Source organism: Sinocyclocheilus grahami, unplaced genomic scaffold (genome assembly GCF_001515645.1).
Source record: "Sinocyclocheilus grahami isolate Dianchi unplaced genomic scaffold, SAMN03320097.WGS_v1.1 scaffold556.1, whole genome shotgun sequence".
NCBI lineage: Eukaryota > Metazoa > Chordata > Actinopteri > Cypriniformes > Cyprinidae > Sinocyclocheilus > Sinocyclocheilus grahami.
The window spans coordinates 541600-560796 of record NW_015505735.1 but is presented as its reverse complement, the minus strand read 5'-3'; the positions used below and the strand labels follow the sequence as shown (position 1 = coordinate 560796).

The following is a 19197-nucleotide window of genomic DNA, read 5'->3' as shown; positions in this document are numbered from 1 at the left end:
TATTACAACAGAAGTACCAGAGGTACAGGACATATCAGTTTAGATAGGAGAGCCTTTAAATATTGTCTCGGACAAAGGGGGTCTTGAAGTAAAAAAGGTCAAGAACCACTGGTCTAAAATATATTTAAAAGATGGAAATCATATTAGTTTTCTTTGTCACAATATCATAATTAAGTGCACATGGGGGAATTTAAAATCATTTCACTACTTTGACTTGAGCAGATGTTACAATTTCTTGCCATATGCACAGGTGGTATACACACCTAACTTCAAAAACTGATTATTTATTCATATATACTGCAGGTGATTCTTTTTCCTAATTTGTTTAATCTAATTTTAACAGAACTTTTTTGTCTTGGGTATATTGTTTTATAATATATTTTTATAATTTAATCTCAGTTGCACTTTCCAATCCGGTTTCCTTTTGTAATAACCTTTAAAATAACAAAAATGCTAGGTCAATTTACATCAGCCTAAATTACATCAGCCTCCAGGTAGGGCTGCACGATTATGACAAAAATCATAATTGTCGATTATTCCCTTGAAATTGTAATTGCGATTATTAATTATGATTATCACAATTTACATTGAATGATGTTTATACCATTGTTTGAAGCAACTGCATGCCGTATTTTTATATGAAAATAAACAAGCTGAAAACACTCTAACTGAAAAACTTTTTGTGCTTTTCTATAGTATTAATCCTCAAATGTCAATTATACATCGGATTGGTTTCTTCTTTAAATTATACAAAAAATAAAAATATGAATAGTAATATAATGTTATACTAAAGCTAAAATTAAAATAATGGGAAAAACCCTTAAGATAACATGTAGAAAGAAAAAAACGCATCTTAAGCACGCAGAATAACATAAGTGGACTTTGAACGATTAATTGCCGCTTTGAACGATTACGTAATTGTGGCATCCATAATTGTAATCGCGATTAGAAATTTGATTAATTGTGCAGCCCTACCTCCAGGAAGTTACATCATTTAGGTGGGGAAATACAGCACAGAGTATTAGGAATGAATTTGGTTAATTTTGTGGTTTGTCTCATTCAGAAAACATTCCACCCTTGATTTAATTACAGAAAAAGATGAATTTGATGAACAATTCCTAACTGTAGCTCTCAAGGTGCAGTCACATTTACTGTTTATGTGTGAAATACAGGAATAATGATGACAAAATAAAAATTCAAAGCAAAAAAAATAAAATAATAATTTGCCGTAAATAACTGCTTTCCAAACAGATCATTTTATTATATTGAAATGTAATGTAATATAAAACTGGTAACTACAAAACTACACTAAAAAAAACCCATAAGACTACAAAACTCAGTTAAAACAAGAGGCTTGCTATTGGTCAGTGCTGCGAAAGTTTGTGTCAAGGTTCACCGAACTTGAACCCAACATGAAATTTGCATGGGGAAACCACAGATTCTTTAGTGTGACAATTCCTATTGAAATCCCTGTAAAATTCTGCTAAATTGCCCTGTGCAATGTGATTGCACCTTTATTGTCCATAGGGTCTGTCCTGTTCTGCATGCTGTTAATTGTCTAGACATTTTGTAAATAATCAAAATATAGCCTAATGAATATAGTTTTATTTCAAGTGCCTTAGCTTAGATTGTAGGCTCAGAGAGCACAACTTACCCATTTAATAGGTTGGCACTCTCTTCCAGGGCCCGTATGCGCTGTCGGCATTCCATAACAAATAAATCCAAGGCATACTGACAAGAGTCCAGTTGCTCCTGTATGCTTCCAGTCCCACATTTGGTGAGATACAAGAGGAGTCTCTCTCCATCCTCACAAACCCGAGCCAAGCGCTCCTCACCCTCCATGACTTCCTCTACTGCAGTCTAAAAATGAGGGGATAAATGAATCCAATTACACAAGGGACAGAATGAACCATTGTTATTAATAATGGTAAATGGCTCCTAATCCCAAATTTAAAATCCGGCATAATCCCTTATTAGTTAATGCTTCTTCAATGTTTCACTTCTGATTGGTAATTGCCTTATTGCTTTGCTCTGGTGCAATGTTTCATTACATGACTGAGTCATTTCATTTGTTGTATGACGCTACCTTGAGCTTTTGTTGCTTGGCTGAAATAGCAACAGCATCTCCTGTTTGCTCAAAGCAGTCCTCAATTCCAGCCCTCGACTCAGACAGCCAACAGTGAAAAGCATGTGCTTTCTCTAGCAGAAGGAAAGACAGAAAGAGAACGACAGTCCATAAGAAGAAGTATATGTGAGCTGTTGCTGCATGCGGACAGATGGACTGTGTAGATGTGTATGGATGGAACAGCTCTCTGTTGTCTTAGTAACCAGCCTCAACCAATTCCACCGGGAGCAATCATAATGTCAGTGGGAGAGGCAGCATCTGAGGCACAGGTGTGTGGCTGTCATGTTTTTAGGGAGTGCCGTGCAGAACCATTTCAATCAAACATAAATAAATAAAATACCTATAATAAACTATTCATGAGCCTATTTAATGGTATGTGGTTTTAAATCCCATCCAAAGTCTTAGTTTACTTATAACTGAGACGTACACTATTGTTCAAAAGTCTGCGGTCAGTCTTTTTTTTTTCAAACAAATAAATTAAGAAATTAACTTTATTCAAGCAAGGACACACTAAACTGATCAAAGTTGACAGTAAATACTGTAATAATAACATTTCCGAAGGATCATATGGAGTAATTAAAATTCAGCTTTGCCATTACAGGAATACAGGAAAAGCTGTTATTTTAAACTGTAATTATATTTCACAATATTACAGTTTTATTGTATTTTTAAAAGTATAAGAGACTTCTTTCAAAAAATACAAACATTTGAATTGTAGTGTACATTTGATCATTTAATCAATGTTAAAAATATTACTATTAATTAATTTATTATTAATTACTGTTACACCCACCATTGAAGAGCTGCAATAGAGCATTCTGAAGAGACCCCAGGATCTGGCTACGGCACTGTGTCACTTCCTCATTCCTCTTGACCAGGTAGGAGACAGCGTCACCCAACAAGTTCAGGTGCTGAGTTGGGTACGTTCTACACAGTGCTCTGAGAGACTCGCTTGCTACATCCAGACTCACCTCTAACTGCTTCTGTGACCTCTCAACCTCCTAACAAAATACAGTGTATTTCATTTTTAATTGAATGTTAAATGCCTACATAGCAGATTTCTGCCTCTATATTTAAATAAAATTCAGTCACTTCACTAACCTTGATCTTAACAAAATTCTCTGGGTCAGAGGATGTTGAAAACTCTGAAAGCGAGTCCTCCGAGGTCTTCAGCTGCTCTGAAATCTGAGAAATTAGGTCTAGAAGCTGCTGCCTCTGGGAGTTGAAGTCTTTATACATGCCTTTGGTCTGTTCATACACCTCTGCAGCATGGGAAATCCGCTTCCTCAGATCTGCAGCCATCACCTCAAAAGCGCAAGAACACGTGCTAGGTTTACCAGTGGCCATGACTGGCAGTGTGTTTATTTTATTCTCTTTACATACTAGATGATTAAACATCATGCATCACAATAAATGTCACAACCACTGCTGATGAATACCTGCAGTTCAGTGTGTATGTGTTGGGTTTTCATCACTTCCTGGAGCTGTGTCATCTTTGCCTGCAAGGTCTTCAGTTCATCTTCCTTATTATCCAACTCCAGCTGTACAAACACAGAAATTATGGTTCTTATTTGTACCATGTTTTGGTTTTGATTTTATGTTATGTATTTTTTCATGTTAAGTTTCCTTTACCAGGTTAAAATCGCCTTGGCTAAATAGATCTCACCTTGAACTCAGAGAGGCGTTCTTCCATGTCATGAGTGGAGAGTAGACTGGCAGCTCCCTCACTGAGCTCACTGACAGAGATGGCACTCCAACACTCAATGTCATTAGCCAATTTATTAATGTCATTCCACAGCTCAAGGGAGCGAGTGTAAAGACTGATGTCTGTATCCGTCCTCTCAGAGATCTGCACAATAATGAACACTGGCCATTAGTGCATCCTCTAAATAATGTGATGTAAATAATAGAAAGACAGCAGTTGAAAGAGTAGACACACTCATTTCACCAGCATAAGGGATGCATAGATTTCACTTCTACATCACCATCCATACGTACAGAATTTTGTTTGTACTTACCTACTACTTTATCTATGTTTGTACATCTCAGTGCTTTACCTTTTTCTCTCTTTTTCTTTCTTTTTCTCTTTCTTTCTCTTTCTTTCTTTCTTTCTTTCCATCAATACTTCCCTTTTATCTGAACTGTTATTTGATTTTTTGTTTATTTATTTGTTTTTTGTATCATGTTTATGACTGCGTTTGTACATTTAAGTGCTTCACCTTTCATTCTTTCCATCAGTACCTCCATTTTATCTGAATTGTTATTTGTTTTTTGTATCATAAAAATGATAAATAAATGATAAATATAAAGAATAAAGGATGCATTGGTACTTAAAATCTGGCCAATATCAAAAAGTCAACAACTGTATGACAACCAATATCACGAATCTACTTTTTTTTTTTTTTTTGCAATATCGAAATTAAGAAAATAGTTTTGCAAAAACAAAATAAAAAAATAATAATACATAATGATTTTAACTAGCTTCCATGGCACATTGAGTGCCAATTCTCAGTGTTCTCATTAAATTGTTACACATTTGTCATTTGTAGGAGCAATAATTCTTTACGACCAATTTACGTTTTCAAATGAGCATATTTACATGTTTGACGATAGAAAATGCTTCCCCTGATTTGATACATCCCTGCCTCAAGTTACTTCATAAAGTTATGGGGACTAAACCGAGCATGCTAAATGATGTCTAATGAAAAGCATTAAATGCACTCACATCCAGCCACTGATCAACAATGGCATCCATCTCTGTTGTGACATTTTCACTCTGAACGCTTTCCTCTGGAAGCCTCTCCAGTACGCTGGTCAGGCGTTTGCCTGAACCAATGAGCTTATTCAGGTCCTCCTTAGTGGCCGCCAACTCTGGCCTCACCGCTTCCAGCTGAGCAAACAGAGATAACCTTATTACCTGTGTGCTTGTTATCATAATCTACATCAGTTGTTTAATAGGTGGCACACACTGAGGCACTAACCCGTGACAGAGCTCTGTGGATGTCCTCAGGATTGTGTGGGTCCGACTGGGCCATTGTGATGGCATGAGCTCTCTCTATGACCGAGCTGATCCTGGTTCTCAGGGTCTGATATTCCCTACAGAGCTCCAGAAGGTTTGCACAAAGGTCATGGCTGTATGGGGACAAACACAAGCAACCAAGTCTCAGATTTTAGGCACGAAGTGAGGGGAACATCAATAGAGCTATGCAAACACGCACTGCAGTCTTGGCAATAGCTCAAAACACTCTCCCCTTTCTTCAGTTTCTTTAATCCAAAGGATAATCTATTTAGAGATTCACCCACATATCCATTAAACGATGCACACACAATAAACCACATTTAAATTGCATTTAAATATGGCAACAGTCGCAACCTGTCAAAACACCCATCCATCAACCCACTGGCCCACTCCAGCCTCTCCCTCCCATAAGTCATCCATATCAAGATCAATTTGACAAACCATTCTTCTGTCCAAACATACTAAGTTTCAATGGGAACTTAGTGTATAAGGCTTGGATAGCGAAATACTCACTCCTCCACAATAATTGCCCTAGTCCTCTCCCAGGTGGACTGGACCAAGGCTACGTCCCGTTGGGCATCTCCTGCAAGCTCAGAGTCCCTGTGGGCCAGTTGTTCTCCTCTTTCTCCCAACCACAGCTGACTGTGCTGCAGGGCTTCGATCTCTTCCTCCAACTGCTTCAGCAACCACAACCTAAAAAACCCCAGATATTATTAAAACAGCATAGCACAAACTTTGCCATTGTTAGAGTAAAATTACAAAACTCATATCTTTGCTTAGAGTAAACAACTGAAGTCCACATTTTTTGGAATGTAAACAGTAAAGCACAGTTTATATTGTATATGCATGCTTCTAAATATACATATTATTATTATTATTATGAGTATACATTAAGTTACTTTCATTCTATTGATATATTTTATTATTTATTAGTTTTATTATGTATATATACACCATTATAGTTTTTTAAAATTAAAACCATAAAAAAACTTTTTCATTACTAGAAATAAAATAATTCTCATTTTCAATCTTATTTAGTTTAACTTAATGCACTAAAATAAGTACAACTGAAATAATTATGAATAAAACCAATATAGACATATAATAAAAAACTACTAAAAATGCCCAAAATTACTAAAACTGTAACTAAAATTTAAATGGAAATGGAAAATATAATTTTGTATTAATAATCTATCATTAATAGAAAAAAATATATTTCATTGTACAGTATTATTTATTTTAATTATATTTACATTAAACTAAAATAACTACTTGAAATGCCAGAGTTCAAATTTAAGATATTTTAGCAATTATACTAAAAATATTTTATACATTTTAACTGATGTTTTAAGTGTTTATTTTGGTCAAGGTTTTTTGCTGATGTCAGGACGGATTAGTTTTGCAAATGTGATGTGGACATGATGCGCTGTTTTCTATGTGGTATGTGGTTTGAGTGATCGGAAAACATTTTGAACCCTGTTTACACCTCTATTTATGTATATAGCACTGTCCACTAGTAATCATTCTCAAAATAGATTTTGATACCAGATACTAAATACCAGTCACATCAGAATTGGTGTGAAAAGGTCCTAAAGAAAGTAATGGCAGAGAAAACATAAGTGCCTGTACCTCTGTTGAAAGGCATTTGTGCTGGCTTCTGTTGGCCATGGTATATTGACTCTCTCCTCCAGCTTTGCCAGACTCCCAAGCAGCAGCTCCTTCCGTCCCCTAAAGGAACTCCACATGGCCGCTAGTGCCTCCGCCTCACTCTGCTTTGTCCCAATGCTTCTCTGAAGCACCTGCACGCTCAACACAACATCATCCACCAGCCCTCTGCAGGATGTTCTTTCCTCCTCTGACACCTGTAAATGAAAATGTGATTTGTTCAGGATGATATCCAGGCTAATAGCCTGCACCTCCAGACATGCTAACTCCTTGGCAAGGTCCCCAAGTTCCTGATTTATTTCCCTGACTTTGGAGTCATCCCAGCTCCCTCTTCCTTCAACAGCATCCTGGAATGTCTGTAGAGAGGTTCTGGCTTTATTGTAAGTCTCACAGAAGTCTTTTAGTTGGAGTAGAGCTTCATCTCGATGCGCTACTAAACTCTGAGCTTCACTGAAGAGTTGAAGGCAGTCCTCCTTCCTGGTCTGGAGGTGCTGCAGGTCTTTTGGGGCTATAGACGGGCTGAGAGCATCTAGATGTGGCTGTAAGTCCTCCAGGGACTTTCGCTGGGTCTGAAGGGACATCTTGTCCTCCTTTAACCCATTGGAGAAAACAGATATTTATATATTGTTCAATTTAGACATGAAAGGATGATGATTGGATGATATACTATAAAGACATAATGTACCTTGGTTTTGGAGTCAGCAGACTGTAGATCAGTTATGCTGACTTTGCAGGTGCTTTGAATGTGCCTGAGGAAGTTCTCACTCCACTGAGTCAGAGCAAGCGAGACCTGACTGAACTGCTCCAACTTAGAAAGATGGGACTGAAGTTCCTGAATCCTGAAAATACAAAATAAAAGGTCAGGTCTCTCCCTTCCATATTAAAGGAATATTTGATAATGCAAAAGAAACTTTGTAAAACACGCAGTGAGAAACATACTGTATTTTACAAAGAATTTTTTTAACAAATAAATGCACTCTTGGTCAGCATGAGAGACTTCTTTCAAACTTTTGAACATTGAACCATGGTTTACTACTGGATAATGCATGAGGAAACATCCGCAGTATGGACAGATTTTGCATATGCCCCCGTGTATATTTTAGAAGCACATCGGCAAACAGATAGACTTAAAGCCAAATGACAAGGTCAAATTTACCTGAGTGGTATACTGGTACTGAGAGAACACCACCTTTCCTCCAGGTTACAGTGAAGATCTCTAAGCTCTGCGGTCCTTTCCTCTGAAGCTGAAGAGTACAGAGACTCTGCACGGGTCTCCAAACTTTCCAACAAAGACTCCTGAGAGGGAACTTCAGACTGCATGTCCTGGAACATCATAAGAAAAAAAATGTATGGGTTATTTGCCATTAAAGACATAGAGTCCCACATTGTCACACAACAGGAATTTAAAAAAGGAACCAAGAGGGTTGAAAATCCCTAAAATGCCCTCTGACTTCACCTGCAGCATCTGAAGCTGGCTGTGTAGCTTCACATTGTCTGTCGTCAGGTAGGGAGAATCTGAACTGCATAGAGTTTCGCACCTGTTCAACCAGGACTGCAATAGTGAGAGATCTCTCTCATATCTAAAAACCAGAGAGTCAAAACATTGCATTTTACATTACAGTTTTAATTTGTGTAACAAAGACCTCTTCCAACACATTATGTAACAAATATACATTTGAACACATGCCTTTGCCACAGAGTCAACAGGTTCTCCAGTTTTGATAGTTTTTCAGTGGCTTGCTGGGTATGTAATTTGTGAGCTTGCTGAAGGTCAGCCACAGCTTTCTCCAGCTGTCCGCCATCAGACAGCCTCCTCCAGCCCAGACTCAGAGACATCAGCCTGGGCCCCAGCTGCTGTAGACGCTGCACTACATCCTGAGAATGAAGGAAACACAGTTTGTGTCATACATAAATGTTACTCTAGCAGACTCAAATGCCCTTAAATAAACACATTTTTTAAAAGCAGCAGTTATTGTGATCGTAACTGTATATGGTCTTGAATAGGGGTCTCATACTACTGGCCCTCAGGCCGAATATGGGGATTATTACTTACAGCCCTTCAAGTAATAATAGTTTATCCTTTAATCCAGTCTGCAAATTGATTTTTACTTTCTGCATTTTGGTTTGGTCTTTGTTACTCTCTTAAGGATTATTAAACATCAGTCAAATTTTTCTTTTCTACATGGCTTATTATAGCCCTAAAACAATAATGAACTGAAGCTATATCCTAGGAGACAGCAACAAACAGACATGCTGCGACTAATCCTTCATTTTATTTTTCTGACTTTAAAATGAAGTAACATTCACAAATATCATACTGTACATGTGAACTGATTATTATATATTTTTGCCATTTTCCATTTAAAGAATTTCTAACCATTACATCAAAATTAGATTGCATTGATTGTATAAATAATGGTATTTGTTGACGCTGTTGGCTAGTGGCCCCAAATTTGAGTTTGACACCCCTGGTCAAGATGGTACAGTATATATGATAAGGAGATTGTTTTATTTCGGTCTTCATGTCGTCTGTTCCCAAACATATGTAATACTAACCATATGATCATGGAGAGTTTTATATGTTGTTGATGCTGATGTACAGGAAGTAACTGGTACGTTCAGTTTTTCCTGTAGTCCATTAAGGAAACCTTCCACCTAAAATGTGTGAAAACAATGAGTAACACACATCTAAAATGGCTTAAATAATGTATCAGATCGGAGGAGAGCCATGCACTATATGTAATGTCACCTCATTGAGATCTTGGATAAATTGGTTTGTATTTTTCAAGCTAGAATGAAGCTCTGCTTCTCGTTGCTCCACACTGTTCTTAAACTCCTCCCGGTATCTCCCAATCTGTGTCAGACGTGCTTTAATTCGCCCTGCCTCATTCGGTGTGGTGAAATTAATTAAGGTCTGAAACTCTGTCTCCAATCGACTAAAGATGTCCATCTTCTCCTCTAAGCCCTCCTTCAGCATCTAAGAAGGAGCGAAATCAATGCGGAGACATCATTCACTGAGTGCTAAATGAAACCTATCTTGTTGTTTGGTTAATTTGGTTATGTTTATTAAGTTACAGTCTTCTGATCCAGGTTTACAACATCCATCATCTCTGTTTACCTCCACAGTGTTTATCTGCTCATCCAGGTTGGCAGAGGTTCTGCTGAAAGCTTCAAGCTCCTTCTTACTTTCACAGACCCAAGAGAACAAAGCCTCAGACTCACGGCTGAAACCTTGCCACCATCTGTGCATCATCTCCAGATCTGACATGCTATTGGAACAGAGACAAACAGGAAAGAAGCACCACTTGTGAAAAAATAAGTACGCTTTTGCATTCTTTTAAAGAGATAACTAATTACTGAAAGAATATACTGAATGTAATGTTTTCAGACACTTAATTGCATGTTATTTACTATTAAATAAAAATTGTATATAGTTTAAATTTATATTAAATTTGATTAGTTAACTTTAGAGTGCTTTTTGACCCATTAAATATAATTTTTTTGTATGCAATTTCATGAAATATGGTTGAAGTGTACTGCCAAATGTACTGATAAGCATTTATGGCAATCTAAAATATACTTTAATGTCACTTTTATTGAAACTTGAACTGTAATTTCATGTATTTAAATATATTTGTTATTACACAGTTGTAATGAAGCTGCAATTTACTACTAAAATAAAATAAAAAATAACTTTAAATGTATCCATTAATTAATATACTACAGTTGACATTATAATCAAGTTCTTTAAATGTGCTTTAGCATATTTAGAAACATAATGATTCTACTTTAAAATAAAAATGGCCAAAAATATCACAGGGCAATTCTGAGAGATGTTGTTAAAGATGCAGCAGACTACTGCAATCTGACATAATTGAAAATGAAATTCTCTTGAATTGTACATTACATGTATGTACAGTAGATAAAGACATACGGACTTAAACCTGTCTTACATTTTCCTGAGGCTGGCCTGTATCTCCTGCAGTCTCTCTTTTGTGGACTGGGCCTGATCCTGTAGTAAAGACTGATTCTGAGGACCAAGTTTAATATTTGCTGCCTTCTTCACCAGGGACTCAGCTCTTACAGCAAACATGTTACCCTGTTCATGAAGCTCCTAAACAAACAACACACAGACATTAGTATTATTCTCAGCCCAAAGTTCATTAAACAAACTACTATATTTTCTGTCTGTGCTCTCACTTTAACATTTTTCATTTCAATCTTGAAGTTGTCCAGGCTGCTGAAGATGAGCTCCCTCTGCAGGACAGGACTGACAAGACACACAAACTGCCAGATGGCCTCTCTCTCCACGTCAAACTCCTGCCATGCACTCACAGTGACCTAATGACCAATGAGAATCACACAATACAGTACCATTTCACCACTGATTGTTGTAAAGGTGAAACCAACGGCAAGAAATCTGGGTGATTACATTTCTTGCAGTTTTTCATGTTGCATTACAGGCTTACACTTTATGCACAAACAGTAAGTATGCACTCAAACAATAGCAAAACAGTAATGATTGTCTGCAGGAAACAAGCTCGGTCCTCTGAAGAGAGGAGATTTTTAAGGTCTTTTTGATTCCAAGGACCCCCATTGTCCACAACAACATTCATGGAAAATGACTTTCCCCATGACTTTTCCAGTTGTTTGTGATTACTGGATAAGGATTAAGTATAAGGATATTTTTTTTACTTATTATAATTTTTTTTTTTTTTTTTACAATTTCTAATTAATTAAAAAAATAGTTTAGAGCTTGGCATAACTAGAAAAATGTAAACGAGAACGAGCGTTAGTTATAAGAAGCCTAATATAAAATTATGATTAATAATGAATATTTAAAAATAATCATATTTGGTGTGTGTGTGTATGTATATATATATATATATATATATATATATATATATATATATATATATGTATATATATATATATAAATATACACACTCACACACACACACACACAGTGGAGATCAAAATTAGAGAACAACCTCCAATTTCCTAAAACAGGAGTAGAAGGGCAGTTTTAAGCATATTTCATAAATTAATTGTATTCTGAAGCACAGTATAAAAAACTCAAATGAGATATTTAGAAAAAGTATTAATCTGGCACCTGGTGCTAATTTAAAACAAATTATAATATAGCCTATGTGTAAATATTATTATTTAATTGAAAGCGTTACCTGCAGGTGTTTCTCCTGAGCTGCCCGGTCTTCTTTACAGAAATTACTTTGAGAACGGAGATCTGTCTCTATTTTTTGCTGGGTTTTCATATTTTGCTATGTACACACCATGAAAGGGTAAGACAGACAAGAGCGAGAAAGGAAAAAGGAAAGGGAACACAAAAATAAAATAAATGATTCTGAGATTTCCCCCTTGGAATATCATGCATGACAAACAGTCACTTATTCACAGCAATCAGATTAGCAAATAAAATCGATGAGCAGATTCATCATGTCTATTGCATTATGTGTGTCAACAAAATGAATTCTACCTGGTGAATAAGGAGCAGCTGTTTGGCCTCTGTTACATTCTCTGTGTTCAGTATTCTTCTGTGCTCTTGTGTCTGGATCACCTCCTCCTTCAACTGCTCTCCAGCCTTTATGTTCCCTTCACTAGCCACTGCAACCGGAACATCCTGAGAAAACAGTAAAAGAGTTTAACCATGCAAAATATCATCAGAGCAAAGTGTCGTAAACAGTAATGCCACAGATATCTGTACAATGCAAAGTTTCTGTAGATGATATGCAAATATGTTTTTTTTTCTCCAATAGCCATATATTAACATTTGCATATCATTTTCTTTCGCAGATATTTCCTTCCCAAAGTGAAGTGAACATTGCATTTATGGCCCAGAACTAAGTGGCCATGAGCAAACATGAAGACATGAAGGCCATCCTTCACCTCAGACAGAGACAGCAGCAGTGCAGCAAACTGTTGTGAGAGTTTATCAAGAGCAGCTCTCTGTGTGTGACCCTCACTCTCAGGACTTATGTCCTCCAGGACAATAAGACGAGCTTTGAGCCAGTCCAGAGTCTCACCCTGAGCCTCTACCGCCCGATGCTGCATCTGCAGAGAGAAGAAGAGAGAGGTCAGCTGAAGTCACATAACAGACAGCGGTCTGCATACACATATACAGTATGCAGATGAGCATTAATCATGTTGATTTGGGGTGAGCTCACCTGGACAGAGGAGGTTTCAGCACCACTCTGAGTCGTCTGCTGGAAAAGAAGCCATCCAGACAGCTCACTGAACCTGGAGCACAGCACAAAAAAAAAAAGTACTTGTAGGAGAAATAAAAGGCTACTTAAGCTTACTTAAAGAAAGTACACTTTAATGACTGCTTCTTAGCACACTTAAATACACTTATAGAAAAGTGCACTTCATAATAATGTGAAACTGAACATTTTACTTTAAAGAATTGTTTTAATAATCTTTTGTCGTGCTTTAAAAGAAGTACACTTATTTTGATGTTGACTAACATACTAAAGCACATTTAAAGTACTTGATTATAATTTTAACTATAGTGCGTATTTTTTTATATTATATTCAAAGATAAAATATTTTATAGAAGTATATTATATAAGTAATAAATTGGAAGTTCATCATCATAAATGTGTAATTAGAAATAAGAATTAAAATTTAAATACATTACACACAAGTTTCAATAGAACTTACATTAAATACATTTTATAATAAATGCTATATTGGGCAGTATACTTTAATATAAGTAATTCTATAATTGCATATAACAATTACATATAAAAATGTTTAAAAAAGGGGCTTAAGTACGTAAAAAATCACTCTAAAGTTCAGCTAAGTGCATTTAATAAAAATGTAAACTTTTTTTTTTATTTAATTGCAATTAACAAGCAACATGGACAGATTTCATCCTATAATGTGTCCCATTTTTAAATGTAATATTTGCATCTCACCTGGCATGCCACTCTCTCCATTTATCTGGGTCCTGTTGTAGTCTCAAGTGTGTTCGTTCTACTAAACCCCTGACCTCTGAAACATGATCTCTGGTCTCCTCCAGCATTTGATAGCCTATGTCATTCTCTGGAAGATCCTGACAGAGATGCTCCATTGTCTTTAGTCGCTTCTCACAAGCAGAAAGTGGGTTTTTCTGTCTGAAAAAGGCCTATAAAGACACATAAATAAATGTTAAGATATTTCATGAAATGTAACTTGCATGGTCTTTTCTTCATCAGTTCTATCTCACCCTGTGTTCTTTGATCATTTTTTCACTGCCGGCTGTGAGCAGGGCCTTGTCCTCCCTTTTCAGCTCTACCCAACACTCCTGTACCATGGTCATCACCAAACGCCTCTCTGTTTCCACCCGGAGTCTGAGCAGATGGGATGGGGCCTCGGCTTGAATGTCCTGGTAGAAAAAATGCATCAAGATGAATCCTTTAGGAGATGTTCCTGTTAAGCTGTCTTTCTAACCTTCCAACTGACCTTCCATTGCTTGTGCAGTCGTCTGACCGTCTCCCGCAGACTCTGTTGGTCTTCCTCAGAGATGATATCAGTGAGGTCATCACACGCCTTTAAATAAGCACTTAAAATGTGCTGGTCCAGTCGCCCAAAGAACTCCTGAGGAAATATTTGCAGACTTAATTTTAAAAAACAAGACAAGTTAAATATGTTTGAAGGGTTCGCCAATTAAGACATTATTGACGTACATTATGTTTGCGGAACAGCTCATCTGGGTCTCCCCTTTCCTTTAAACAGGCCTGGCCCACACGCAGAGCCTTCTCCAGGTCAGCACGAGACTCTTCATACCTCCGCATGAGGCTGCCGTTAGTCTCTGCCACCTGCCTCCATTCTAAAGCCTCCTGCATCAGAGCCTGATCAGAGTAGAACACAGTTACTCCATCAGCTCTGTAGTTGATGGATAAATCCAAACTAGTGATTTTTTTCTGTGGAACAATAGCAAGAGTTAGAGAATCTCCAGATTCTCTAACTCTTAGGTGAATATTTTCAGTGAATGACAACTTAAATTTTGTAAGTCTTCAAAAGACTTGGATTACAGCACAAGAGTCATATGGACTACTTTTATGGCGCTTTATTTATTTACTGAGTTTGGCAGTCCATGTTCACCATGTTGTTGTATATATATATATATGTATATATATAGGTGTGTAATTATATATTATTTTATTTTTTGATTTCCCCGGAAAAAATAACAGTACATAGGCTTTAAATGACATATGAGTAAATGAGTAAGTGCAAATGTTGAAGCCAGCATTATTCTGACTATTTATATAAAACATACTATGAAACAACAGTTTGGAGTCTGTAAGATTTTTTGATCCTTCAAAAACACATGATCCATCAGAAATCAAATCAGCTGATTTGGTGCTCAAGAAACATTTCTTGAAATAGAAATATTCTAAAACATTAAAAATGTATTTACTATTTTTTAAAACAACTTGCTGAATAAAAGAAAGAAAAATCTTGCTGACTCCAAACATTTGAATGGTAGTGTATATTATTGCAAATCTGTAATGTAGTCCGACCTGTGCAGTGGTCTGAATCTCGGTTACTCTGTTCTGCAGAAGAGACATGTCAAAATTGTGTAGAGATTTCGCACAGCACAGTGCCCTCTGTAGGGACAGGTAACTGCGCTCCATAGCGCAAACACAACGCTTACAGGTCTGCTGCTGAGTTTGCAGCTCCTGCCAAAAATTCATAAAACAGAAATAAAGACCAAGATCAATTTTAGTTCACACAGATACTGCCAGGGACCTTTTCCCTACTGAATCCTTGTGGGTTTACAGAAGACAGGCACTTATTATTTGTCACATCATTACTATTTCACCACACGGTATCTTTCATGGTCTAATCATCTTTTTCTCCCAGTGGTCAGTACTGACCTGGCACATTTTCTGGTTGTGTTGCTGTGTGATGATGTGTCCAGCGTGCTCCGCTGTCTGGTAGAAAGCTGAGATTTGTTTCTCTAACTCCTCTAACAGAGGACATAGAGCCTGGCACTCCCTCAGAATTAAAGGACACTTTTCTTTCAGCTGTGAGGATAAAAAAAACACACAATGACACAATATTTATTCTCAGACATGTCACTGAAAATGAAAATTCTGTGATTTATTCACCCTCATATTGTTGCAAACGTATGTGATTATGCTTTTATTTGGTGGAAACACAGAATCAGACATTTAGCAGGATGTTCTGCTATTATTTCCATGTAATGAAAGTGAATGGTGACCAGAGGCTGTCTAGTTCCAACACTGATAGAAAGTACCTTAAAGGGCTCCAAAAGACTTGCATTTAAGGTTCTTGCATTCAAGTTTCCGCAGCCAATTCCGATGTCTTTATCGTGTTTATGATGCTTTTCTTCTTTCTGTGGTCACCATCACTTTAATTATACTGAAAAGACTAGTGTGAACATTACTGCTAAATGTCTGATTCTGTGTTCCATCAAATAAAAATAACCCTAGAATTTTTCATTTTTCAAATGGAAATAACATAATATTGTGCAAACATAGCACAAACCTGATGGAGCTGTGCTTCGGCGGTTGTTATAGAAGAAAGTGCTTTAGTTCCACTACCATAAACAGAGTCTTTGGCCAGAAGCTGTGCAGAGCGAGCAGCCACCTTGTATTGTGCTTCCACACCAGGCAGCCTGTGCTTGATGTCCTACAATGCATGTGAAATTATATCAGAAAGCTTAGGTGAAACTCAAATGAACCAAACTGGCATTATAGTCTTACATTTATCATTTCTGTATGGCCAAGCTCACATACAGAAAAAAGTATTAACAACACACTCAAAATACAGTGAATGTTGAAACCTCTTTACCTCAACATCCTGCATAAAGGCTTTAACATCCAACAATGACACTTGAAGTGGTGAGGAAAGTTTGGTAATGGAAGTGTCCAGAAACTCTTGTATGTCTAAGCTGACATCCTGGTGCATCCTCACCTTATGAGTCTCAGTAGGACGAGCATACTTTGAAGAGAGCAAAACAGACGTTATAATTAAAAGAAGAGTTAACTTAAAAATGAACTCCATGACTTTCTTTCTTCCGTTAAACACAAAATTAATTATTTATAGTAGTTCTGACATTAAAGAAAGAAACAAAGGTATAAAGATTTATTTAAAGTATTTCGATTTTTGGGCCAACCATCTCTTTAACCTGACAAATTTCTTGTCTTTAAGATTTGCACAAGCTTGTTTACCTGTGTGACCTTCAGAAATAGCTCCCTCCATCTTCCATTAAGAAGCAGGAGCTGATGCTTTATGTCACATGTCACTGTTTCATCACAAGTCTCAATCAGAAAGTTTCCTGCATCATTCATAGCAGCGTGTTGGTCCATCCAGTGCGGAAGATTACGAAAAAACTCCTAGAAGAACAAGTGAGAATGTGAATGTATTATAAAAACAACCCTACAAGCTATTTTCAGAGACTTGCCTACATTTACAGTATGTGGATGTCTCACCCGTTTGGTGTTCTCGGGTTGTCTGAGAGCCCCCTGAGCGTCCTCCAGCCAGGCCTGCAATGAGGCCACACAACTGTTGTACCTCAGCCAGTTACACTGCACCTCCTCCAGCATAGACCTTACGCTTCGCACCTCCACCGACAAACTCCTCCACTGATCAGACACCTCTCGCAGGAAGAGCTTTACCCCTCCTTCAACTACAATGTCAAAACATGCACATACAAAAGGAGATTCAAGAAAGTACTAATAAATACAGTCCTTGACATCAACAATTTATTCATTTATTTAATAATTTATTAATAATTAATTACTTATTCTTCCCTTTTAAAAGTTAATTATTATTACTAGTCCAGGTGATATGTACAGAATTTGAGGTGATATGTTCACTTTTTCATAAAAGCATGAAACTTGGTACAATTGTATAGGTTAGGGCCCTGAACATTTTCAGAAATGGAGCCATCGCAAAAACACCTCGTGGTTGCCATGGCGACCATTTTACTTTCCACCATAACCAAATTATGTATTTTCTATACATATATAAATTTAATCCCATACCCGATCCATTTGACATAAAAACTGGGAACCGAACTGCACCTGCATTAAATCTCCTACATGAGGTAGAAAAAAACTCATTTATTAAAATTTGTATTCAAATTGTGAATAGATTAAATACAGAAAGCAAGCAAAGAGTGCTCCCTTTAAAATAATCACTACAGCTGTCAATCACTGGCAGCGCAATTGGCTACATTGCTCAGCGTGTACTGGACCGAGTTGAAATAATCTTGTTTATTGTACCCGCAACCTGCCCGTGCTTGTCATCGTCCAGCCCGCTCCCGCACCAAACCCTACACATAATATTATTCCACCCGTTAAATCAGATATTAGCGATTCCCCCACGTGCGTGTACCCGCCCACATGCAGGACTCTGGCTTCCCCCTTGAGGACAACATAATAGACAATTCTGGCCCCAGAGAGTGATTGTAAATTAAGTTTACATGAAATATGTTTGAAGTTTCTTTCTGCATCTTCTGCAATTTCATTGTAATCCTTCTCATAAAGTCACTGAATTAACCATTAACTGTTCACCTGATTGCGTTGCCGTCTGCGTGTGATGTTAGAGCGTTGTTGAGAGAGAACAAGAATGTATTGGAAACACTACCACCTACCTGACTCTGCCTGAGAGGTAAGGAAAAATACACTTACCTGAGATAAATTTTTTTTATATCTCTGAAATATATGATAGTATTTTTGAAAACATTTTTTTTTATGTATTATTGAATACAATATTAGTTAATTATCAAAGAAAGAAAAAATGAATAGCCATAATATGGACTTTTGTAAATGCTGTGATACTGTAATGCTCAGATACTGTGATTTCCTTCTCACATTGCTGATTTCACCATTAACTCTTCACCTGAACAGTTTATGTTGCTGTATATGGTATCATTGTAACCCTTGGCCATCAAAACATAGGGGAAGACATCACCTTTTCTGTGTTATCATGTTTGGTTCAGGAGATATTGTTACGGGGCTGACAAGACGTGAGACGTGCGGATCCATGTGCAAGCTTTTATTTAAAGCAGAAGAGGTCAGAAACACAGGCAGGGTCGAACATTGGCAAACAGGTATAGAGAAGACAAGGGCAATCTGGTAAACAAGCGAGGGTCAGTCAACGGCAAACGGAATCCAACAGGGCGAGACTAGAGGGATAAATCCAGGTACACAGGCAAAGATCAAAAACCAAGAAAACAGACAGGGCAAGACTAGACTAGGACTGGGAAGATAACGAGGGCTCTGTAAAGTAGCTATCACTGCTGGCGATAAGCGCATACAATACTCGGCAGTTAGAAAGGAGTTAGATTGAATGTTAAATAGTGAGTGAGTGATATGAAACAGCTGTGTGCAATCAGTGCTGTGTGCAATCAGTG

General features: G+C 37.2%; 1 protein-coding gene across 1 annotated transcript in view; it reads right to left on the bottom strand.

The window, feature by feature from the left end:
- The window catches only part of LOC107556168 (nesprin-1-like), a 137051-nt gene that overhangs the window by 92776 nt on the left and 25078 nt on the right, over positions 1 to 19197 (bottom strand). The window contains exons 17-49 of the mRNA XM_016239217.1: positions 17270 to 17466; positions 17009 to 17173; positions 16629 to 16778; positions 16323 to 16466; positions 15689 to 15838; positions 15332 to 15490; positions 14495 to 14659; positions 14271 to 14405; positions 14035 to 14193; positions 13745 to 13953; positions 12992 to 13064; positions 12714 to 12878; positions 12304 to 12447; positions 11993 to 12088; positions 11010 to 11150; positions 10763 to 10923; positions 9928 to 10078; positions 9559 to 9786; positions 9366 to 9464; positions 8497 to 8684; positions 8266 to 8389; positions 7966 to 8132; positions 7495 to 7648; positions 6774 to 7399; positions 5658 to 5837; positions 5107 to 5257; positions 4851 to 5015; positions 3792 to 3974; positions 3565 to 3666; positions 3227 to 3430; positions 2919 to 3126; positions 2087 to 2199; positions 1655 to 1860 (exon numbers count right to left, since the gene is read on the bottom strand). Of these exons, the coding sequence (XP_016094703.1) occupies positions 1655 to 1860; positions 2087 to 2199; positions 2919 to 3126; positions 3227 to 3430; positions 3565 to 3666; positions 3792 to 3974; positions 4851 to 5015; positions 5107 to 5257; positions 5658 to 5837; positions 6774 to 7399; positions 7495 to 7648; positions 7966 to 8132; positions 8266 to 8389; positions 8497 to 8684; positions 9366 to 9464; positions 9559 to 9786; positions 9928 to 10078; positions 10763 to 10923; positions 11010 to 11150; positions 11993 to 12088; positions 12304 to 12447; positions 12714 to 12878; positions 12992 to 13064; positions 13745 to 13953; positions 14035 to 14193; positions 14271 to 14405; positions 14495 to 14659; positions 15332 to 15490; positions 15689 to 15838; positions 16323 to 16466; positions 16629 to 16778; positions 17009 to 17173; positions 17270 to 17466 (5662 nt within the window). The remainder of the gene's footprint in view (positions 1 to 1654; positions 1861 to 2086; positions 2200 to 2918; positions 3127 to 3226; positions 3431 to 3564; positions 3667 to 3791; positions 3975 to 4850; positions 5016 to 5106; positions 5258 to 5657; positions 5838 to 6773; positions 7400 to 7494; positions 7649 to 7965; positions 8133 to 8265; positions 8390 to 8496; positions 8685 to 9365; positions 9465 to 9558; positions 9787 to 9927; positions 10079 to 10762; positions 10924 to 11009; positions 11151 to 11992; positions 12089 to 12303; positions 12448 to 12713; positions 12879 to 12991; positions 13065 to 13744; positions 13954 to 14034; positions 14194 to 14270; positions 14406 to 14494; positions 14660 to 15331; positions 15491 to 15688; positions 15839 to 16322; positions 16467 to 16628; positions 16779 to 17008; positions 17174 to 17269; positions 17467 to 19197) is intronic.